Source organism: Magallana gigas, chromosome 1 (assembly GCF_963853765.1).
Source record: "Magallana gigas chromosome 1, xbMagGiga1.1, whole genome shotgun sequence".
Classification (NCBI taxonomy): domain Eukaryota; kingdom Metazoa; phylum Mollusca; class Bivalvia; order Ostreida; family Ostreidae; genus Magallana; species Magallana gigas.
The window spans coordinates 8,923,734-8,946,944 of NC_088853.1; the positions used below are offsets into that span (position 1 = coordinate 8,923,734).

Below are 23,211 nucleotides of genomic sequence, written 5' to 3' on the forward strand. Positions count from 1 at the left end.
CAACGGACTTAAGACCGACCCAAATACCCCGGGTTACAACTATAGAAATATCAAAATCAATCATAAAAGATCGAATTAGATTTTTAGAAGGGACTTTTTCAAAACATGTTTGTATCATGTCTCTTTTTCAATTAAACATAATGGGAAAAATCTCAGCAATAGATTTTTTTTCCATGTTGAAAATAAAAAGATGATACTTATTTAACGATTTGGACTTAATGTCATTTAAAAATGGCAACGTCATCGACTTTTTTTATGAGACCACATGCTAAAGTGCGGTATGGTATGTCGTGGTTTTGGGTTTTTTTCATGAGAAGTAATGCGCAAAGTTTAAAAGGTTATGTACATTGATCATTTCGAGGTTGATTTATAAAACAGAACAACTATTGGAGTGTGCTAAAAATGTTCTATTATAAAATAATTCAAACCTTAAGCACTGGGACGATTTTTTATGTTTGTTTAAAAATTGTGAAATTTGAAAATTATTAACCAGTGAAAGTATTTTAGTTATAATGTACTTTAATCCACATTATTAACGACATATGTCCTTAAGTCGGACTGCAGGCGAAATTGAGAAGTGGCCTTCGCGCGTCTCTTATTCCTTTCAGTGGATATTTAAGTGAGATTAAACGTATTTCACTTGTGTTGATTCCTGTTTGGATTTTATATGAATTCCGGGTTAGTTATATAAAAAGAATTCTTCTGAGGTTCTAAAAAAAATCCATCTTACTGTAGAGAGTAGTCTGAGCGCCTTTTTTAACTGACTGAAAAACATATTTTGGTTTAAAATGGTGGTTTATGATTGAATCAGAGTTCGTTTCAATTTTCTTTAAACGTGAGCTTATATCTAAACAATAAAATGCTTTCTTTAGTGAATTATGCGGGATATGAAGGCGGCGACATTGCAGAAAAAATACATAACTTGCGTTAGCGAGTTAAATAAATGATTATACTATGTGTGTTTACTTACAGACATGTCCTGTATTTCGAATACACTGCGGGGTATTTTTCATAATTGTTATAAAGATTGATGAATAGCGTTTATAGCGATAAATAGTTTTAAAAGTTTTTTTTTAAAATTGAAACCTTTTTAATGCTTGTCATTTTCAAGTTGAATGCATGGTAGAAATCCACATCCCCAGGGATTATAACAGTTTTAGATTGTAGATGCCTACCAACCTACTTATAATGATCTAATTAAGTTTATAAAGTTAAAAATTTTTTAATATGTTTTAGGTACAGGATTTTCATGTTGAAGTTTTCCTAATGTCAAACATTAGTACATTTATGTGTTTCTTTTGAATACAGTTCAACACAGCCACAATGGAGCAATGTACAATGGATGTTCAAACGGGAACATTCTCGTAGTATGAATTTCAATAGACTATAGACTGGAAAAATTATTTGAACGAAATAAACCGATGCTTTTATCCCAAATTCCCATATGGAGATAATCATATAAGAGTTATTGAATCCCCCTGTATAGGACATAAGTTACTTGGATCTTTAGCTGATGTACAATGTAGATAAAAAATACCCTGTCTACACTAGGACACAACGCATGAGGCCAAGTGCCTATAGCAGGGTTCGAACCAACGACCTTTTGGTCACTGGTCTAACACTATAATGACCACTGAGCCAACATTAACATTATATTTCATAATACTCCACATATTTCAATTATTAACTCAGTATAAAAAGACAAGAATCTAAACTCCTCATACATCTGTTTGTGGTGCAATCTGTTGTCAACAAGAGAAACAACTGTAAGCAGTTTTTGACGGTACGTTATCTTGGTATTTTGTAGAACATAAAAATGTTTGGCATAGATTTGCTGCCATTATATTTGGAGGAGCCCCGGCCAGGAAGGGACTGATGGAGAAAGCCTTGCTACTGTATGTATGTTCCATGAGCAGCTCGTCTGAATCAAATGTTGATTGTGTAGCAAAGTCACCGTCCTATAGACGGAGAGTTGATGTTATGTAAAGTTACAAGTTCACCTATAACCTTATAATTTTTTTTCTTCAGATTTTATCGCTTTGAAAGCATAAATGCACTGCAAACAATTATTTTTCAGAATATGTTGGAAATGTTTAGCTATTAATATAAGAAGGTTTAGCTAACCAAGGTGTGTGCACGTGAACATGTATATACTTACATTAAAATGAATTTCTCCATAAAATATGTGCATTATATATATATCATCTGTTTTGGTAGTATTCCAGTCTAGAAGTTGGTGATTACTTGTACGTGTAGATTGGCATGCGTTGATCGTTAACTGATTCCACCCTCTCTAGATTTCATTACTTACTAGTCAACTACAAGTTGAATGATATCATCTCAATAAGAATGCATCGCAATTCAATGCCGTGATTAGATTTTCGATTCATTTGAATTATTTTCAATTTCATAAAGTAAAAAATAAAATAGGGAGTATAATTTAAAAAATAAAAATCTTTCTGATTTGCTACACCCCCCCCCCCCCAAAAAAAAAAAATCCACTAATCCAAAAGTTACTCAGAGCCATGTTTTGTCAAATAAATAGATTTTTTGGTTGGCGAAAAAATTTAAAGAGGAATGTTTCTTCTCTATTCTTATTAATTACGTGTTTTAATGAACAAAACTATGCATTTTGGGCACACATTCAATGCGCATGAATTTCCATGAACACTTTACAATGCATTTAATCTGGTATTCAGCTGCATACTAACATCTACATCGCCATGATAATCGGTCGCGATGTTATATCATCAAATCAAACGCACTTTTTTCAAGCCAGGAGAATATGAATACATTATTTACAAACAAAACATGCACAAATTACATTGGTATTTAATTTGTGAATTCAATACACCAACAATTCCTCACCCTGTTTGTTTAGCACACGCAGTTCCAGACGAAATCTACAGTACAGTCAATTTCTACTCACTCGATCACAATTGTATGGTGGACAAAGTCAATGAGTAAAACTTAACGCCAAGGGCTGCTCAAGCGCGGATCCAGAAAGGACTTTCTTTCTTTTTTCCAGATGGGGGTGTCCAATTTGGATTCCTTGACCCCGTTCGATCAGCGCACGACGGATGCAACTCCAAACGAAATCCTCAGTACCGCCAGAAACTACACGGTCACTTAATCTGGAACTTTTTCCTAATTTTAATAAAATTAATATGCACTAGCTTTGTTAAATATATATGAAACAAATCTTTAATTTTACAAAAACTAATAGTGAACACAAGAAATATTTTAAATATTAAAATTGTTCCCGATTTTGACATTGACCTTGATCATGACATGCCCATTGTGACAATAAGCACACGGCGGGTGCTTTACCTAATCACCGGATCCTACCTCTATCTTTTTAGAGCTTCGTGCACAGGGACATCGTATCCGCTCTTTACTCTATGCCATATATATATAAATGTGTATTATTTATAGAGTGTAGAGCGGATACGATGCCCCTGTGGTCCGTGTTGCTTTGCTTTCAATTCGTACTTCGCTTAATGGTTTTTTGGAATGGTTGACAGTTTGTTATTGTCATTTTTCACATATTTTTCTAAAGTCTTCCACAGGTCCTATTTCAGTGTTCGCCTCGTAGTCTACAGTTTTAGAACGTTCATATGCATTGGTTTAATTTCTTTTATTGTATAAATATACATATTTAAGGATTGCATACTTAATGATAAACATGATGTGGTAACGGTCTATGGGGTTCAATGTGCGCAATGTACATTTATAAATATTCGAACTTTACTTTAGAATCAGCAAACACGTCTTAAAAACTCTACCATAAGGAGGTTGGCACCTGAAATAATGGTAATGTCAATCATCCGAAAACCACTTGGATATAAAGATGGGGACCAAAAATGTTAATTTATTTTATTTGTGAACCATGTCACAAGCCATTTTTTGGAAATATGGGGCTCCAAACAGAAATGATAATTTTCCTGAAATTATTGCTAAAAGGACTATGTGCGGTATGGTAAAATATCTGCCCCCAATTTAAGCTAATTTTTAAATTGCATCGTATAAAAATCAAATCCTCAAAAATCATTGTACAGTGGACGCCTATCACTTCAATCTTGATTTTAGTCACCATTGCTCATTCGCTGTGTATCTTCATGTATGACGTCATCCAAGTGACCTAATTCCTGCAAAGAAAGTGAACGCACAAGATTGTAAGTTTGCAGGAGTCCTCGACACGAATCAATTGGGATTTAAATGTCTATAACCTCGAAAGGCTATGTGCAGGTTTCAACAAAAATATATTATGTTGAGAGTCGAAGTCCATGGCTATTCCGGTTATTAAAAAACTCACAAGCTTTCATAAAATGGCAATGAGAGGAAAACCGATAACTATTTGGAAATGTTAATGCAAACATATTTTAATGAAGTTATATTGTGTATATCCTAAAAAAACTAGTAATAAGAAAATAATTTTTATAGTGTTCATACAGCAGATCTAGAAATCGATAACAACAAATTAAAATATACCGGTATATCATGTTATAATAACAAACATTTAAAACAAAAAAGTTTAATTTTTTTTAAAAAGACCACCAGTTGGATTTGAACCCAAAAACACTGAATGTATGTATTCACTAATCCAAGACGAAACCACTGAGCCATGCGAGACTTGTCAATATATGCTCTATAAAGTACTGTTTGAATAATCAATGGACTTTGTTTTTTATCCTTCAAAAAATAATTTGAAAAAGTACAAAATTAGTCATCTCTGGGTCATCTCTCCATCTTTTTTTAAAACGCGACATTTTTAATGTTGAAATATGTTATCTTTACACGTTTCAAATTTGTGGAGAGAAGACCCAGAGACAACAAAATCATTTAAAAACAGTTGTAAATAAGTATAGGATTTTGCATGAATTGCATCGTGTTGCTATATTTAGACCCATATTATGATAAAACCTTTTGCATTTCAAATATTTTTCCACTCATTCCACATCCAACAGAAACCAAATAATGGTTATAAATCGAAAAATATTCAAAATTAATTGATGAAATTTTCACTCTCCTTGTGCGCCCAGATTCCTGCCGAATCTACAATTTAAGCGCCCACATTCTTTGCAAACAAATGAAAATATTCTCATTTTTGCTTTATATTTTGCATTCGGAAGTATAGAACTCAGGCCTGCTCAAGTACGATTTTAACATATGTTTCTCTTTAGATAATTATACACATTATACTAAAAATGGCACTTGAGCAAGTCTGCGCTCGATGTTTCCCAGTCGAAATACAATCGGAAAACACCCACATTTTGCTACAAAACATCAATTTATCAAAATAAGGCAATCTTCATGACGTCATTTCTACATTATGACGCCACTGTGGTGATAACCTTTTACACCCTTATTTTAAATATGATTTTAACTATCTTCTTCCCCGTTTTTTAAAGCTAGTTATAACACTTCAATTTTGGGGGCAAAAAATACATAATACCGCATAGGTCCTTCGGCATGGAAATTGATCATTAGAAGAAATCAAACAAATATTTTTAGTTTGAACTATTATTTAATTATGATTTCAAAAAAGTATGAAGTTGAACACATGTAGTGACTATAAAAGTAATATTTAAGTCAAAGTTTAAAAACCTTGCTTTACTGGTGGCTTCAAATATATGCCGGTGCATAATGAACTCAACAGCAGATGTTAAAATTGTTCCACAATTTTAGAGTAATCAAATAATAACGCAAATAAAAAAAATATTAGTAATGCCATCTTTCCAAAACTTTGTATAAAAATAGACATACATTTAATGTCTCATGTAAAAGTAAGAAAAGAAGGGGTCACATCTCAAAATTTTGAGATATGGCATAAATTAAACTTATTTCAAGCAAAAATTGGAGTTCATTTTTTTTTACTTCTATTTTGATAGGCGAGATGTAAAGGAAAATTAAACTTAGTACATTTAAAAAGAAAATATCCCATGGCAACAACTCTGCTGAAATTATTTTCATATGAAATCATTATAATAAGACACTCATTTTTTAAAACACATAATATCTTCTGATAATCACATAGTTTATCACATTTTAAGTTTCTCAAAACCTAGTGAAATAGTTAATCGTAATGACTAAATTTGGTGTGTATCGATAGTAAGTAGAAAAAAGAGACCTCTACCAAAATTATAAAAAATTTTAGCCAAGGTGTCAGGGATTTCGACATTAGATCTTATTAGTCAATTTAGTGATATATTTTAATATATATTTTAGTGAAATTTTACTAAAATTACATTTAGATATAAGAAATTAAAATATTTGTCCACTTTGAGCATGTTTTAAAGGGTAATCATCAAATTTTGTCAGTTGGTGCATCTGATATAAACTGACCTATAAAATAGGTCACTGTAGCCTTTTTAGCTTACAAGAGCTGAAAACTCAAGTATTGTTCTGGGGAGCAGTAATTTCTTATGAGCCTTTTGTGGGTTTTAAGAAATTATTTTAGATAAATTTCTAGAGAAACTTGGGGTCTAAAATCAACAAACTTTTTCAAGCAAGGCATTTTTGAGTATCAGGGTTTTTCAAAGAAAAAAAAGTCACAGTAGCCATTTCTGAATTTTATAGCTTTTTATTTTACAAGCATTATAAGCATTATAAGTAAATTCTTTAGATACCATCAAATCTTTTCTGTTCTTGTATATTTTAGCCATACACATGCATGTGTCAACAGTGTGCCACTGTATAATCTATATTCCAAATTTTATGACCACTCTATTTAAGCATTCACTTGAAGGAATAACAAATCTTAACAGTTTTTACATCTTAAACACCAAAATGTATTTATAGTTGTTTTAGGCAAAAACAATTTTTTGATGTTATAAGGTATAGGATCATCAAACGTTGTCAGTCGGTTCTCTTACAATGTGAAGGTGTTTATCAAAAATAGGACAAAGTAACTAATTTTTTTGCAATTTATCATTATTCTTTTATCTTAATGCATTCTAGCATTACAAAAGATGCTCAAAATCAAACAGCAATAGGACACCTGAGTGACTGATATGACTCAATATACTATAGTGCCTTCCTCATGTAGAAAAAATACTCATAAAATGAACATAACACTTATAGAAAAGCTCCACAAATGACAAATGTTGATCTCAAATTTCAATGTTCGGCAAGCTTTTTATGAGCTTTCTTCCCTTTCTTTCTCATCCGTATCAAGACATCACTATAATAATCACAGTCATAAGTAGGGTTAAATGCTTTTCCAGGTTTTATTTTTCGGTAGTCCTCCAATCTATATTTAGCAAGCACATGAAAGTTAGATCTTTTCAGCTCATAGTCATCTGCAAGATCTTTAAACGTAAAAACTGTGAAGTTCAAAAACATCCAGATTTGGACAATGGATGGTAAATAGAGACCATTAAATCCCCATATTGGGATTTTATCAACACATTGAAGCAGCACATCATTTTTGGGGTCATATAATAGTGCTATCACATGATCAAGAGCACAACCAAAAGTTGGTATAAGCCACCCAGATAAAGCTGGGGTCTTACTGACTTGGGAGAAGGCATTAGTGATTGTTTGTGCAATAACCTGATCAATCATCTGATGTGATTGGGTTTCTTTTTCTTCACTGTCATTATCATCCTTACAAATTCTCTTTGGACTCGATGGGCCGGCCTCCTCATCTTTATCTATTCGAATGGGATCTGATAGGTTTTCCTCCTCAAACTTGTCATCAGTCTCAATGCACTGGTTTTTCTCTTTTGATGGACATTCTATGAGTGAAACTGCTATGTTCTGATTCAAAATAATATCTGCATAACCATGCCAAGTCTGAAGAGAACCTGTTAATGTAATAAAAAAAAGAAAATAATAAATAACAATAATCAAAGTACTGCAAGTACTGACGGAATAAGCGGAAACATGATTGTTATGAAAATTACCAAACAAAATTAAGGTGCTCTGGGACACCTATTGATATTGATGTAAATAAAATTTATTATTACCAAAATACTCTTACCAGTTTAGTATTTTCAAATTTTACATAATATTTGCCCAAAATATATATTTTTAATATTTTTGGAAAAGGTAAAAGTTATATAAGCCCCAGCAGGATTCTAACTCACGACTAATCGTTTTGTAGCTAACGCATTTAACCTAGTTTCTACACATTTAGATAAGAATTTGGGAAAGAAAACACATTTGATCGGAGGTACGTCAAACATGAAAGTGTCCCATACCACCTTAATTGTATGATAAACAAGAGGCCATCAGGCATTAACGGTCACCTGAGTACCATAGACCATTATGATACAAACTTGTTGAGGGTCTCATATATATTCTGGAGTAGAAAATTTATAATATTGTAATGATGAACACCTTGCTGTCTGAAATCGTTCAAAAAAGGACTAAGAAACCTAAAATTTAATGAAGAGCTTAAAGATCGTAATAGAGTGCATGACTTGATATTGAAAAGATGCAAGACAGATTTTGCATATAAAAATCCTTTCAATTTTTTTACCACCATCTGCCATTTAAATCAAAATCATTTAACAGGTATACGCTTATCAGTGATTTTGGTTAGCCAATTATATTACTTTACTATTAAGAAGTCTATTTGTTTATTAAGAAAGTTCAAAAACTGTTTTTGTTTCAAATGATAAAAGACTTACATAAATGTTTTGATCTTGAACTTCTTATTAATAATTACATTATATTCAATGATGAATTACTAAATTTGAACAAGCACAGGAAGATAACTCCGTTATGAAGGAGCAAGGGAAGATAATTCCAATTACTATTACAACCCTTCCCCCTGAACTCCTTCCAAATGGTTTCACATTATCTGAACTTTGATAGACAGCGTCATTCTTACCCTGTTTTAAATAAGTGAATTTGCTCATTTTTTTCATTGAAATTCCTGAGCAGAATAAAATAATAAGACAAATATTTCCCCCCCCCCCCCCCAGCCAATACCCTTGCCTTACATGTACGTGACATGGAATATTATTAAAGCTACCTTAAATGATATATTAGTGTTTTGGCCCCGCCTAGATTAAAATCCCTACTTTGGGAGTCTTTCTTTATATGCAGTCAGTTTTTATTCAGTATGTTCCGTATCAGCAGAAGTAAAAAAGACAATTTTCTTAAACATTAAACTTTAACACTTCTGTAAAATCTTCTTTAATTCCACATGCCTAAAATTTCCTGCGTAAGTACCTTTCATGGCGTTTTTAATTTCACGGATAATCAATTTCTTTAAAAAAATCCTAGAAAGGTAAATCCTGATTTATAAATTTATATTATTTTCTTTTGAACATCGTAAAATTAAAGCCTTGTTCATGTTAAGTGCTATGGGAATAATAAAACAAGTTTGTGTCAAATGTAATAAGCAGTGGTGTATAATGCGCATTTGATATTCGGGCATGAAAATTATAGGGAAAATGTACATGTACATGCAATCTGTTAAAAAGAAGTACACCTTTATGTTAATCAATTAATCTTATAATGAACTGCTCAATATCAAAGACAATGTCATGGTTGTACAGGAGTTTTTGCCCTAAGGAAATGTCTGTGATAAGTGACAATTAGCACCCATATTTACAGTGGCTTCGAAAAGGCCACAGAGATAAAGGTGAAACGAATCTTCCATTAAAAATAGTTGTTAAATTATTATATTAATTGTATTAAATTAACGTAATACTCAAGTTTGGTATTTTTAATAAATTTTAAATATATCATGATTATGATAATTAAGTGGTAACTTTGGCCCCACTTAAGCAAACATGCATCTGTAATATGACAGACTTAGCATGGAAATGGTGAATGCATGGCTCAATATTCAAGGAAAATTGTCTGACCGTAGTGAAATTAAAAACACCATAATGTTTTCCATGTCTACAGTACATGATCATTTTTGCCCCACCCTAGAGACAGAACTTCTATCTTGGGGAACATGAAATTTGTAATTTTGGAACAAGGCTTCCTGGTCTACAAAATAATGAATTCAGTTTTTCTTGCAGGGGTGTGAGAGTAAACAGGATAATATCTCAACATAACACTAAATCTCAGTTATAGCAAAGTCCTTCGGACCAATGGATTAACTTTGTTATATCCGTATTTCGTTATATCCGTATAACAAATTCGTAATAATACCTATAGCAAATTCACTATATACATGTTTTCTTCCACCAGACTATAATTTTTGCTAATTGAGGCTTAAAATAAAAATACCTTTGTAAAGTACCTTCATATAAAATTACTACAGGTGACACTCGATGGCTCGAACTTCGATCTCTCGAAGTTCTTGATCTCTCGAAGTGAACTCACAATCCCAATTTTTTTCTCTATATAACTAGTAAGCAAATTTACTCTTGATCTCTCGAACTCCAATCTCTCGAAGTTCTTGATCTCTCGAAGTAAAACCTGGGTCCCGTTATACACATTTCATTGTTTTTCACTCTTGATAACTCGAAGTGATTGCTGTGTACACACGCGGCCGATCAAGCGTATAATTATAGCTCCGCGTGGACCTTACCTGGATGGTTGAGTGAACTCCTGGGGGGCTAGCGTGGTAGTGTTAATTGGTTGATTACGTAAGTGACACTACCTATTGCTTCCTTCAAAGGGTAGATAAGTAATTTGTAAGTGATCTATTAATTTCAACAACTTGTGAATGTTACGGTAAATGCTCTTTATTTAAAATATTCTAACGTAATGATTAAGAAAACATAATATGCTTTAAAGTTTTATAACATGAAAAAATACACTTAATAACCACACAGGTAAGTTCTGTATTGTTTAAATTGAAGAAATGTAGCAAAAATACGACTGAAATCATGTCAGACTATCCTTTCATGTTATAAATATAAATTTCCGGCTACTATAATTTTAGAACCAAAATGACCAGAACAAAAATTTCCGGATTTTTTTAACCTATCGATCTCTCGAACTCTTGATCTCTCGAAGTTTAATCATGGTCCCCCGAACTTCGAGTTATCGAGATTCACCTGTATTCATACATGCCAACTATCCCGATTAAAGCGGGATTCTCCCGATTTTACGTCGTAAAAAATACAAATCCCGATATCCCGATCGGGATTGTCAATATACCCCGAAATCCCGATTCTTAAAAAATCCAACCCGTTTTACGACAATAAGCCCCGATTTCCACCTAAAATTTCAAATCCCGCGCTGCTTGTCTACGCTAACCAATCAAAAAGCGGGATTATGACCGCCATTGCTGTTTACCTGTGTCGCATGTGTGTATATCGGGATGTGTGAATTTGTGTAATTACCTGTACGCTACCTGTGTCTGGGTGTTTGCAAACCTAATGAGGAGCACGTTTTGATAGTAATTAAGCGGGAAGTATCGGGATGGATAGCAAAATGCCACACTTTTTACACAAACTTCGACAAGAATGGGGTTACACCACCAAAGAAAACGAAACTTTCATCCCGATATCGGGATGCAGATTCCCGATTTTCGGGATGACTATCAGGATCGTAATTGGATGACAACCATGTATATTGCCGTGCAATAGGTATGTTTAACTTATATATAGTACAACTGAATATATTTATTGACAGGGTACATTCTATTGTGTACACATGTGTACACATGACACAAAGAGAGATCGACAGCTATAATACAAGCTAGTATATAATATCTCTAAAGAATTTTTAGCCAGGCAACAATTATAAATACTTTCTTTCACTTTTCAGTGATTGGGAAGGACCCGCGCCACGCGCCATAGTCCCATTAAAGAGAAAAATGGCGCATTAAATCAATTACTCTAAGCGCCGAAGTGCGCATTCAAATTTCTGATCGGTTATAAAAGTTTTAGCGATGTCTGCTGGAAATTTACTCTGTACGACTTACCTAATCGTCTTTTAATAATTCGTTTTAAAACATCATGTGTCTAAATATTTATTTCACAATGAGGCATCATTGATCGTGTTTGGTAAAACAGAAATAAACAACCAATAAAAACGTTTCCACTCATTTATGCGTGGTAGATCATTCCAGAATTTCCTCCGAAAGAGAAGTTAAAGTCGCCCAGTATTCTGAGTTCTCAATTATGTAAACTAACCCCAAATGCAGTAAAATGATAATTATCTAATTGAAAAGACGTGTTCACAGCCTCAATTAATCCCTGTTGTGATCATTAAAACTCACGACCGTCTTACCATGCTTATCGTTACAGTAGGGGTTATAAATACGGGTGATGCAACCACACTGTGCATTGAACCGATGTTTATTTATTTAAGTGTCGATACTACAATTAGTTATAACTTGTAATTAGTTAATAACTCGCAAAATTAATGTTTTAATTATGAGAAAAACTGTTTCCCTACAGTTATCTTCAAAGTTTGAAAGATTCTATACATAACGGTAATAATTGGGTCAAAGGGTTTGACTAATACCTCCAAAAAACACAGAAGTAAGAGACTGATTTTATTTATCATTAAGCAAACACCATTACAAAAATTGCATCAGTAAAATGTATAAACACATCAAATAAATGAAATTTAACCAATTGGTTAAGTTTTTAGATTTTATAGAAGTTGTTTTGCTCTAGGTTGGTCCTTGATAATTTCAATTTTACAAAATGGCCCCAATGAATAAATAGATGGCCCTTTCATTATGAAAATGGCCCATTAAAATTAATAATTGTGGGGCCATAGTCCCATTGACATTTTTGGCCTTCCCAATCACTGCTTTTTATAGCAATTTGACCCATAAATGCTTTTTAATATCTAATTTAATTAATTATTCATTTTATTTTGTAGATGTCACAAGAGCAGAGGTCCTGTTTGCCAACTGCATTGCAGAATTTAGTGCTTTTTAAATTGCTATACCATACTATTTGTTGTTTGTTGAGATTTTAAAAATTGATTTAATATATGAAAATAAAGTTATGAACTTTATTTTTGATTTCATATGAAAGAGGAGATTGTTTGATAAACACATTAGGATAATGATAAATAGATAAAGAAACAGATGAATTTTTAAGAGTTCAATTGTTTATACAAAGCAATTACACGACAAAATACCGCGAAATTGCCTTCTAGGAAAATGTCGTCGTGCATAAAATCCCCCATGGAGATTTTCAAAAGTTGGCATGTATGCTGTATTTAGATTCTCATCCTGATTTGAAAAAAATATGGGCAGGTGGGCGTATTTCATTCATTATTTTTGAGGCATCATAAGTTTTTTGTCAAATATAACTTAAAGGAAAAAAAAATTAATGCATTATTGAAGCAAAGTTGTAAAGAAATTAATTCCGAATCCTAAACTAATTTTTAGATTCTCATCCCCACCCACCCCTCTGAAAATGGGCCGCCCCGATGCATTTTATTTTGAAAAAAAAATTGTGTAGAAAAAATTTTCGGGAAAAAAAATCGGGCTCGGTATACAGAAAATTCCAAAACAATTTATTGGCTGCCTTAACATGTGGATTTCATTCATGGTTCTTATCATAAGGATACAAATATCTTCATGCATTAACAGTTGAGTCGAATTAAAATGGAATTAAAAGATTACAAGTGGGTTTGTGTACTCATATTTATAGCATTTACAACTTAAAAGAATAGAGCAGTTGTTATTTTTAGAACATAAACAGTGAAAAAGGTGATTAAAAAATAATAATGAATAAAATCCGCCCACCCGCCCATATTTTTTTCAAATCATCCCCAGGAATGCATTGTGCCAATTAAGTTTGTTTGAAATTGGCCTAGTGGTTCTGGGGAAGAAGATGAAAATGTTTACCATGACGATAAAAAATATGATGACGGACAATGGACACGTCTCACTTGAGCTATGGCTCAGCTCACGTACGTTAGCTAAAAAGTAGAATTTAGGAAAATAAAAACATATAAACCTACCTAATGCTGTACATCCATTCTTTATCAATGCTTTGCAATTTTCCATTTCACAAGGGCAATATTTTGGGAGGTCTTTTGATCTGTTGTCGATCACATAATCATTGCCTGCTGTCAAGTGAGAGAACAGATGTTGCACCATTACAGCTGTAAATTTTCCTTCATCTTCTACTCCTTTCATTGTAGACAGAGCTTCCTGGTGATACTTTCTATCTATCAAAAAAGAGGCCAACTGAACATTTTGGATAAAGAACTACATGTAGTAGATTCGGTTACTGACATAAATGGCCCTATCTAGTATAACTGAATCACTTTACAATGGTAACCCATAGCTCAATATCTTTAAATAAGTATTGATTTTGATGTGCACCATTTAGGATATGTATGTTGACATCTTTTATGATTTTATCAAATTATACATGATCACACCTTTGATTTTTTTCCACAGAATCACCTCACAATGACACTCTCTTTTAAGCAAGATAACTCTGGTTATTTTTTAAAAGTGAAAGTAGACAATGGCTTTCTGTAATAAACTTTGTTAGAACATCAATACCAGTGTTTGTTGCATGTACAGGTAGCATGTATCGAAATGAAAATAAATATTAAAGAACTCAGGTATTGTTCAACTTATCATTAAAGATTAAAAGTATTTATGATTTTGGGGTTTACTTGGGGTTAACTCTGGGTCTGCTTTTTAAAAATTTGGGTCCACTCATGGTTCAAATTGGGTTTACTTTGGGTTTACTTTGCGTTTACTCAGGGTTTACTCGGGTTTACTTTGGGTTTACTTTGGGTTTATTCGGGGTTTACTTTGGGTTTACTTATGATTTGCTTTTGGGGGTCCACTGTATGCACTGAAGTGTGAAGTAGACCCCTGTCTTTTTTTTTTACCATCTTGCTGCCTGTAATTCCTGCCCCTTGTATATTCCAAAAACACATGTAGCATCTGCTTTCAGGGAAAACTTCTTTCAGTGGTATACTTTTGATTGGGGTTTGCTCTCTGTGTCCACTCAAGTATGATGATAGTTTTAACCAGAATGGCAGGGAATTGTGGAAATGTAGTGAAGTTATTGACATGACTTAATTGTTCCATAAAATTGAAAAGGGACAATCATGGCCATTTCATTAATCAACTCTTTCTTTTGATTCCATTAATTTTCTATTAATATCGGGACAAAGTTGCATCTACAGACAGACAGACGGACAGGGTGAAACCAATATACCCCCCTAAACTTCGTTTGCGGGGGTATAATAATTATAAGATACTTATATACTTAATTCATGATTTATTTCAATTGTTGAGAGCAGAAAAGGGTCAATAAATGTCTGATTCCTGAATCATCAACTCGTGTCAGTACTCTCAGTACTATGATTTAACACATCCTGTTGCCATTTCAATGATAGACTACAATGCCTACCAGACTGAAAATGCCTGTCTGATATGCGCGAGCGATACACATATCGTATGATAAAGACATAGAACCCCTGTGATAGGACCAGAATATTTCAATGACGAAGATATAAGAACTATTTGCATTATATCGCACGTTATTATTTCACGTTTGTGCTCAAAATCCTCTCCAAGAGACCCAATAACAGCAATGGTCTTCTCGCTTTGCGAGCTCAATTGATAAACAAACTGTTTTTTTTCTATAAATAGATTTTACGCAAGTTGTCAAATTCATGGGCAGAGATTGAACAAAAAACTACTTTGATTTTGTTTTATTTTTTAAACATAAAAAAACTTTAAAAATATATGTGAAAATAAAGATGAGATTGTTTAACCATTTCAAACTGGCAATCACGCAAACAAATGCTGTTAATGGCATGCACTATTTTCCTTAGCGCATGAATAATGGAGTGCAAAATTTTTGCAGAAACGGCTATGATAACAAGGACTCGCGAGCCGACTCAAAAAACAAATCAAAGGCCTGAAGGGCCACAATGGCGTCGAGTTAAAGTTAATTTGAAGAGTAAAAACCTAAATAATTTTTTAAACAAATGAAAAGCTGTCAATGTGACAGCTAACCGGGTTTTCTTTTTATATGTGAACTGTATCCATAATCCATGTCAACCCATATCCTATTTTGCTAAAAAAAAAGACTTAGTTCAAAAGCTGGTATTTTTTTCATAAATAATCAGAAATAAAAATCCTAGATATATGCACACCTCTGATACATGTACAATTAATCTGCAAAAGAACAACTTTTTATCTATAAAACTGTAGGAAAAGTTATCCGTACAATGAGGTTACCCTATATGCAATATTTTGCTAAAAATTGACTAACTTCAAAGCTGGTATTTTTTTCACAAATTATCAGTAATCAAAATCCTAGCAATATGCACACCTCTGATATATGTATAATTGATCTGCAAAAGAACAACTTCTTATCTTGAAAACTGTAAGAGGACTTATCCGTACAATGAGGGTACGCTATATGCAATATTTTGCCAAAAAATGACCAAGTTCAAAAGCTGGTATTTTTTTCACAAATTATCGAAAATCAAAATCCTAGCAATATGCATACCTCTGATATATGTATAATTGATCTGCAAAAGACCAACTTCCTATTTTGAAAACTGTAGGAGGACTTATCCGTACAATGAGGGTACCCTATATGCAATATTTTGCCAAAAAATGACCAATTTCAAAAGCTGGTATTTTTTTTCATAAATTATAGAAAATAAAAATAAAATACATTAGTCAACTTTAAAAAAAAATAAAAAATGTTATTTATCACATAATTAATAAAATTACAATTCATTACAAATTTGCTCACCTAATTCTTAAAAAGTTTTGAATTTCAATTGAAAATTTAAGTTTAATATAGAAATTTCTTAGGAGTTAAAAAACGTTTAGATTTTTTTTTCTCTTTTTATATGGAAATAAATATTAAAAAATATTATTGTGTTTAATTCTATATATTGTATACTGCTGATAACCACTCTGTCTCTTATTATCAATTTCATCTAAAATTCACAAGGGTCCAAATGACACGGTCCAAAAATATCAGGGGAAGATAAAAGAAAGCACCCATTCACATTGTTTACAAAGTGAAAGTAGTTCACTAGTTGGTTTAAAATAACTTTTGGTTGTAGATGTACTTATCGCTCGATTAGGAAGTTTTGTTCCTACAATTAAGTTCAAACATTTGTGCATTGTCAATTTTCGATATGGATACAAAATAATCTATTTTGCAGGCTAGTACATTTCATAACCAAATTGAGTATGTTAGCCCAGCTATCGCATGTGTCTCGGTGCTAATGTATTCATCCGCTGAAACCGAGACATGTTGTTTTCAATAAAATGTGAACATTTTTAAAGACGGCAACCATTTCGAATCTGCAAACTTGTTTTGTTGACGTACAGTTCTGCTCGAAATTGAAGTATATGTCATCTATTTTTCTTCAAACACATACGAAAACTTTGCACTCATTTGAGTTGTTTGGCTCCTAAAAATGTAACTTCCGGACGTACGATCCCTAGATGGCTTTCGAGCTTCGCTCGACGCCATAAAAAAGAAATTAATTCTTGATTATATATTATGGATTTTTCATGGCAATAATTGAAAGCTATTTTTAATTTGCTTAGAAATTACATAACACTGAACAACTACTGTATCTCTAATCAGTCTTCGAAATTAAGCGGTAGCCCGATGACCGAGGCTAGTAAAATCAGGATCAAGCTACCAAATATTATTTTCGCGCATGCCCGATGGGCTAGTACGTTGTTTCCGGCGGTAATTGAAATTATGATACCATTTTTGAGTCGGCTCGCGAAGCGAGCGAGTCCTTGTTATCATAGCCGTTTCTGCGAATATTTTGCACTACATTATTCATGCGCTAATGAAAATAGTGCATGCATTAACCTCTTCTGTATGCGTGATTGTCAATTTGAAATGCTTAAACAATCTTATCTTTTTTTACACATATATTTCTAAAGTTTTTCTTGATGTTTACAAAATAAAACAAATCAAAGTAGTTTTTGTTCAATCGCCGCCCATGAATTCGACAACTTACACGGGGAAAACCTTGTTCCATATTAAGCATAAAATCTATTTTTAGAAAAACCCAGCTCGCGAAGCGAGAAGACCCTTTCTATCATCGGATCTCTTGGAGTGGATTTTGAGTACAAACGTGAATTGATAATGGACGATATAATGCAAATAGCTCTTATTTCTTCCTATCCTACGATATTTTGCATTGCCAGTCTGGCAGGCATTGCCAGTCTATCATTGACAACGTGTTGAATCAAAGTACTGAAAGTACGGAGATGAGTTGATAATCAGGAATCAGATATTTATTGACCCATTTCTGCTTTTAACATGCAGAATTTGAAATAATCATGAATTAAGTATATAATTAAGTTTCTTATTATCACTGGCTACAACATATCAAAGATAAAAAAAAACATGAATCGTGAAAGGTAATTTTTTGAATAAAAAGGATAACTAAATATTATTATCATATAATTTAATATGATAAGTCATCTTTTGTCAAGTTGTTTTTATTGTTCTTGATTTGGGCTAATAAAATTTTGTTTGGGATACCAGATTTTGTAACCTCACTTGCCCTATGGGCTTGTAGTAAAAAAAGTTAAGCGCAAAGACTGTCTAATATCTGTTTTATTCAGACTGATAAAATTTGCTCTGAACTGGCAGAACATGCTAAGTTATCACGACGAATGACTGACAGAATTTTCTGGTTTTCAGCAACTCTGAAACCATTATTTTATTTTGGCCTAAATAGGTTGGAAGAATTAATTTGGGAAATGAAATATGATGAAAACAAGTCATATTTACAAAAATAAGGAAGATGTGTACATTTTGTATTTTTAAAATAGAAATGACAATAATCAATTATATTTAAATATGATGGATTTCATGCAGCCTCACCCCTAGAAAGAATAATCTTACCGTGACGAGGCTACGCTCAGGTCACAGTAAGAATTCGTCCCATATACTTGCAATGTAGCAGCCGCAAAGCGGATCAGCTTTGCCTCGATTTTAAGTCTGTTAAAAATAATCTGCAGAGGAAAAACACGTTTTTTACATTAAAAACCTATTTGAACATGCATATGTAATTTAGTCCTCAAAATATTCATTTAATGAGTCGTACCAAGGTATTTTTTAAAAATATGCATTTCAATTTGTCTGCCATTTGGTTGGAAAATCACACTCGGTATGTTTCGGATTTTATCCTTTACAGGATGACCATAAACAGCGAATTTTCAAGCTGGATGTTAAAAGTGGCAGCGATTTTGTTGCAAAAACAGTTAATGTGGTAATAAGGGATTACAAAAGAGCAAAATTGTAGGTATTTGAGACCAATCATATGAAAATTTAGGCGAGATACAGCGCAATATAATTTTTTTATTTGCTACGAAGCGAGTATATGGGACGAATTCAATCGTTAAACCGGGTCTGTAGTATATCTGTCATTTTAACGATAGAACATTCTATCTAACCTCACTCCTGACTGGCTATTACTAGCATGCAATATGACACCGGACCATTTTACGGGACGGACCTTTCATTATATGACACCAGTCCTATATAAAAAATTACAAAGCTGCTTAACAAAATTACTGGGTGTGTGGAGGGTACAGTATAATATCAAATACTTGGGGTGATGGTGGGGGGGGGGGGGGAGGTACAGTATAATATCAAATACTGGGGGTGATTTGGGGGGTACAGTATAATATCAAATACTGGGGGTGGTGGGGGGGAGGGGGTACAGTATAATATCAAATACTGGGGGTGGGGGGGGGGGTACAGTATAATATCAAAGACCTGCATCGTGGAAATGACCAACCAACAAAGAAAGAAATAACTCACCGCGAAGAAATTTCAATATTGCTAAAACAGCTGGTTTACACTCTTCACGAAGTACGCCTATCCCATGATCGATTAGTTCTTTCACCATCCCTGTATTAAATAGTTGGTCGTATGCAACAAAGGTATATTCAACATTGGTGCTGTCTGGTTTCAGGTCCTCTAAACTATCCGCACCATAAATCTTTTCTTTGGATTCTTCCAAATACACCGACTGTATAAGTACATCCGCATTTACAAAGGAGACCGGTTTCAATGCGTTACATGCCTCTATGACAAGATTTGCAAAGTCATAGGTTACAAGATCCGTCAATGCTGTCTTTAAAATTGCCTCTTCAACAGAACCTTCGAATGTCTTCAACTCTCTGGAAACTGACATTTCCGTGATTCCTTTCCTCACATAATTTTCCACATCGTGACGTCACAGTACGTCAAGTGAAGTCGTACAACGAGCAATTCGTATACAGGTCCGTTCGCCCTTGACGCCGTTTGCCCTAGGTCTGTTTGCCTTATTTTTTAAATAGGATTAATGTATTTATATATCTTTGTTTCCTGCTCAATTTAACATTATGAAGAGATTAACTAACAAGAGGCCCATGGGACCACATCGCTCACCTGAATAACAATGGCTTTATATGGGTGTTCAAAGGATATTGTGCCATATGGCCCCTCGGTAGAAAAACAAAAAAAGAATACCCTAAAATAAAATGCATCCAAAGATGCCCACACACGATCGGACAGGCTACTGAATAATTAAAGTATCAATAAATCTGATGGGTTTTTTTTTAATCATTTAAAACAATATATATTTAACGAATCATTGATTTTTAACCTATAGGTATGTTCAATACTTGGAATATGTTGACTCAAACAGGCGTATACGTATCAAAACCTGCAAATACTGTAATTTTTCAGAACTTCAAGGCATTTTCTTTTATAGAGTGGGTCTGTGCTCCATATTTTTCTCATAGTCTAATTAAGGTCTATTGGGAAACAAACCGATTTCAATAACAAAAACGTGGAGAGATGACCCACTATACATTAAAAATATCATTTTGTATCCCAACAACTGAACGTTTTGAAAAAATAATACAAGCCCAGTAGTTCGTGACCTTAGTCACACATAATATTTAAAAAGCCCACTTTGTTGCACCTAAATGTTAATATGTTTCATTTCAAATAATTATTTACGTGTATAATTTTTTAATTTTTTTAAGTATAATTCTATCTAGAAAGAGTCTTGTTTAATTTCTTAATTAAATGAAATTGTATTAACAATTAGAGGTAGATTGATATATTCACTGAACATTTACGCATGGACGACAAATAACTTACAGAACAGAAAGTATAGGAAACAAACAGAAAATTAGTAGCTACCAATGCGGACTTTTGTTCTTGCTTTGAGAACATATGTAATTTGCTTCTATTAATACCTGTAATAAATAACTAATTTAGAATTTTAATTAGAAAAAAAAATAAAAAAGATAGGCTAACAAAGTTATTCAAAGTGCAGGAAATAACAGCAAATCAATGTAAATATGGTAATATATACTAGTAATCGTTTGTACATGTATGACCACGTACAATATCAGTTCTTTTAGGACATAATTATGATATGTTTTCATTTTAGTTACAGATTATGTTGTACAATGAAATCTAAAGTACGTTCGATTTTCAATCAATTTCTTAGTGAAAATTGTGATTCTAAAGCGACCTTTTGCAGTCTAGAAATAAGATTTTTTTTTAAAAATACATTAATTGAAAATCGATTGTAAAATTGTATTGTATGACCACATCGACTCCTATCGATTGACCTGAGCAAGTCAATTGAAAATAAGATGAAAAATAGCATCATGTGACATACTTTATACGTGTATTGAGATCATAATACTGTATGCTATAAAGGGCCATGGTAGTGTGAATAAAGTAAACGTTTTATATTTTTCCATTTCTTTTTTACAACAATTAGTTAAATTGGACAAGTGTCATTGCGTTCAATGTGTTCATATTAATGACTGGACAACTGACGATGAGTAGACCCAGTCTTCATTAAAGTGGAGTTTGTCACCTACTGGTCCATGTTTTAGTTAAAACCCTTATACTATTTTATTCCCACAGTTAAAGAGTGTAATATACAGAAACATAAGCAGATAGATACGAAGCTTCATTCGTCAGCGATGTTGTATTTGTGGTTGATAAATCTAATTGAGCTATCAGACTTTGAACATTACATAACAAATGCGATAACACCAAAAATGTTTTAAGATTTTAACGTTAGGGAAATATAATGCTATCAGTAAATACATGAATACGTACATTATATAAACTATTGAATCTGATAAATATAGCTAGTATATCATAATAATAAGTCACATATTTTTTGCCAGTGCCTTTCAAACTCTGAGAATCTACAATTTTTAAGCAAAATATATTTCTCCACGGATATTTTGTTTTTCATTATATTTTCGAGTGCACCAAAATTCAGCTTTGGAACTTCTTTATATCTACTTACAAATATGTATTGTTTTATTATTAGAATTAAAAGATTATGTACTTTATACAAATTTCTCTCTTTATATTTTCCAAATAAAATTGAGTTTTTGTCAAATGTTACTTGCATTTCCAATTTCCTTAAATAACAACCACTCCTCATATAGTTCCCAAAGTTCTTTTACACAATAGCAATCTACAAATAAGTGTTCAATAGTCTCATTTACTCTTTTACAAAAGGAGCAGACTGGGGATTCTTTAACCTTAATCTTGCATAATTATTCAACGTCTTTTGAACAAAATTTATTATTCGCGATGTTTACCAATGTTAATATATTAACAAATAATAAAATCGATCATCCAAAATTACGTAAGCGCACATTTTAAGTATAATCAAAATATCTTTTTTCCCCAAGCATATCATTGGTAGATTACTGTCACATGGCCGGGCTATAAATTCTGTTACAGATCTTACTATACTAGAAAAAGAAAATCAATAAACCTCACTATACTATACATAGATTTTGATGACAAAATACTATGGCACGCACAACATTATGACGTCATAATAGCAAAATCAACACCTTTTAATAAGGAACAAAATATTTCACTATTACGCTTGAAGAGAATGAGGTTTTTTTTATGTTTTATGATAAAATTTATAGCCTTTTGATATCGTTCATTATAGAGTTTTACACCGACTTCGCTCTCGGTCGATATATTTTCATCAGGTCTATAAAACCATGTAATGACCTCATCAAAAGGCTATAATTGTATAATTAAAAAAAAAAGATTGAAGCCAACAAAACATTTAAAAACAAAAATGAATACATATTGGAAAATGTTTGTGCACTATTAATTCAAGCGTCCAGGGACAGGTGTGCTAAATGCGTCTACATTTAGAGTGCGCAATACGTTCTCATTTTACAATACTGGGTTAAAGTTTAAGCTTGATAAATAAATATATATGTTTAGAAATGTCAAACAAATTGCAATTTTCTTTTTGAATATCATTTCATTCAAGGAAACATTCCTC

At 32.7% G+C, this 23,211-nt stretch overlaps 1 protein-coding gene across 1 annotated transcript; it reads right to left on the reverse strand.

Moving 5' to 3' along the window:
• Positions 1-6,597: 6,597 nt before the first annotated feature.
• LOC117688062 (uncharacterized) lies at positions 6,598-20,069 on the reverse strand. Its single transcript, XM_034465726.2, has 3 exons — positions 19,689-20,069; positions 13,852-14,061; positions 6,598-7,808 (listed from the first exon to the last, which is right to left on the reverse strand). Exons 1-3 carry the CDS (start codon positions 20,062-20,064, stop codon positions 7,120-7,122), a joined length of 1,275 nt encoding a protein of 424 aa, XP_034321617.2. The 5' UTR covers positions 20,065-20,069; the 3' UTR covers positions 6,598-7,119.
• Positions 20,070-23,211: the final 3,142 nt, after the last annotated feature.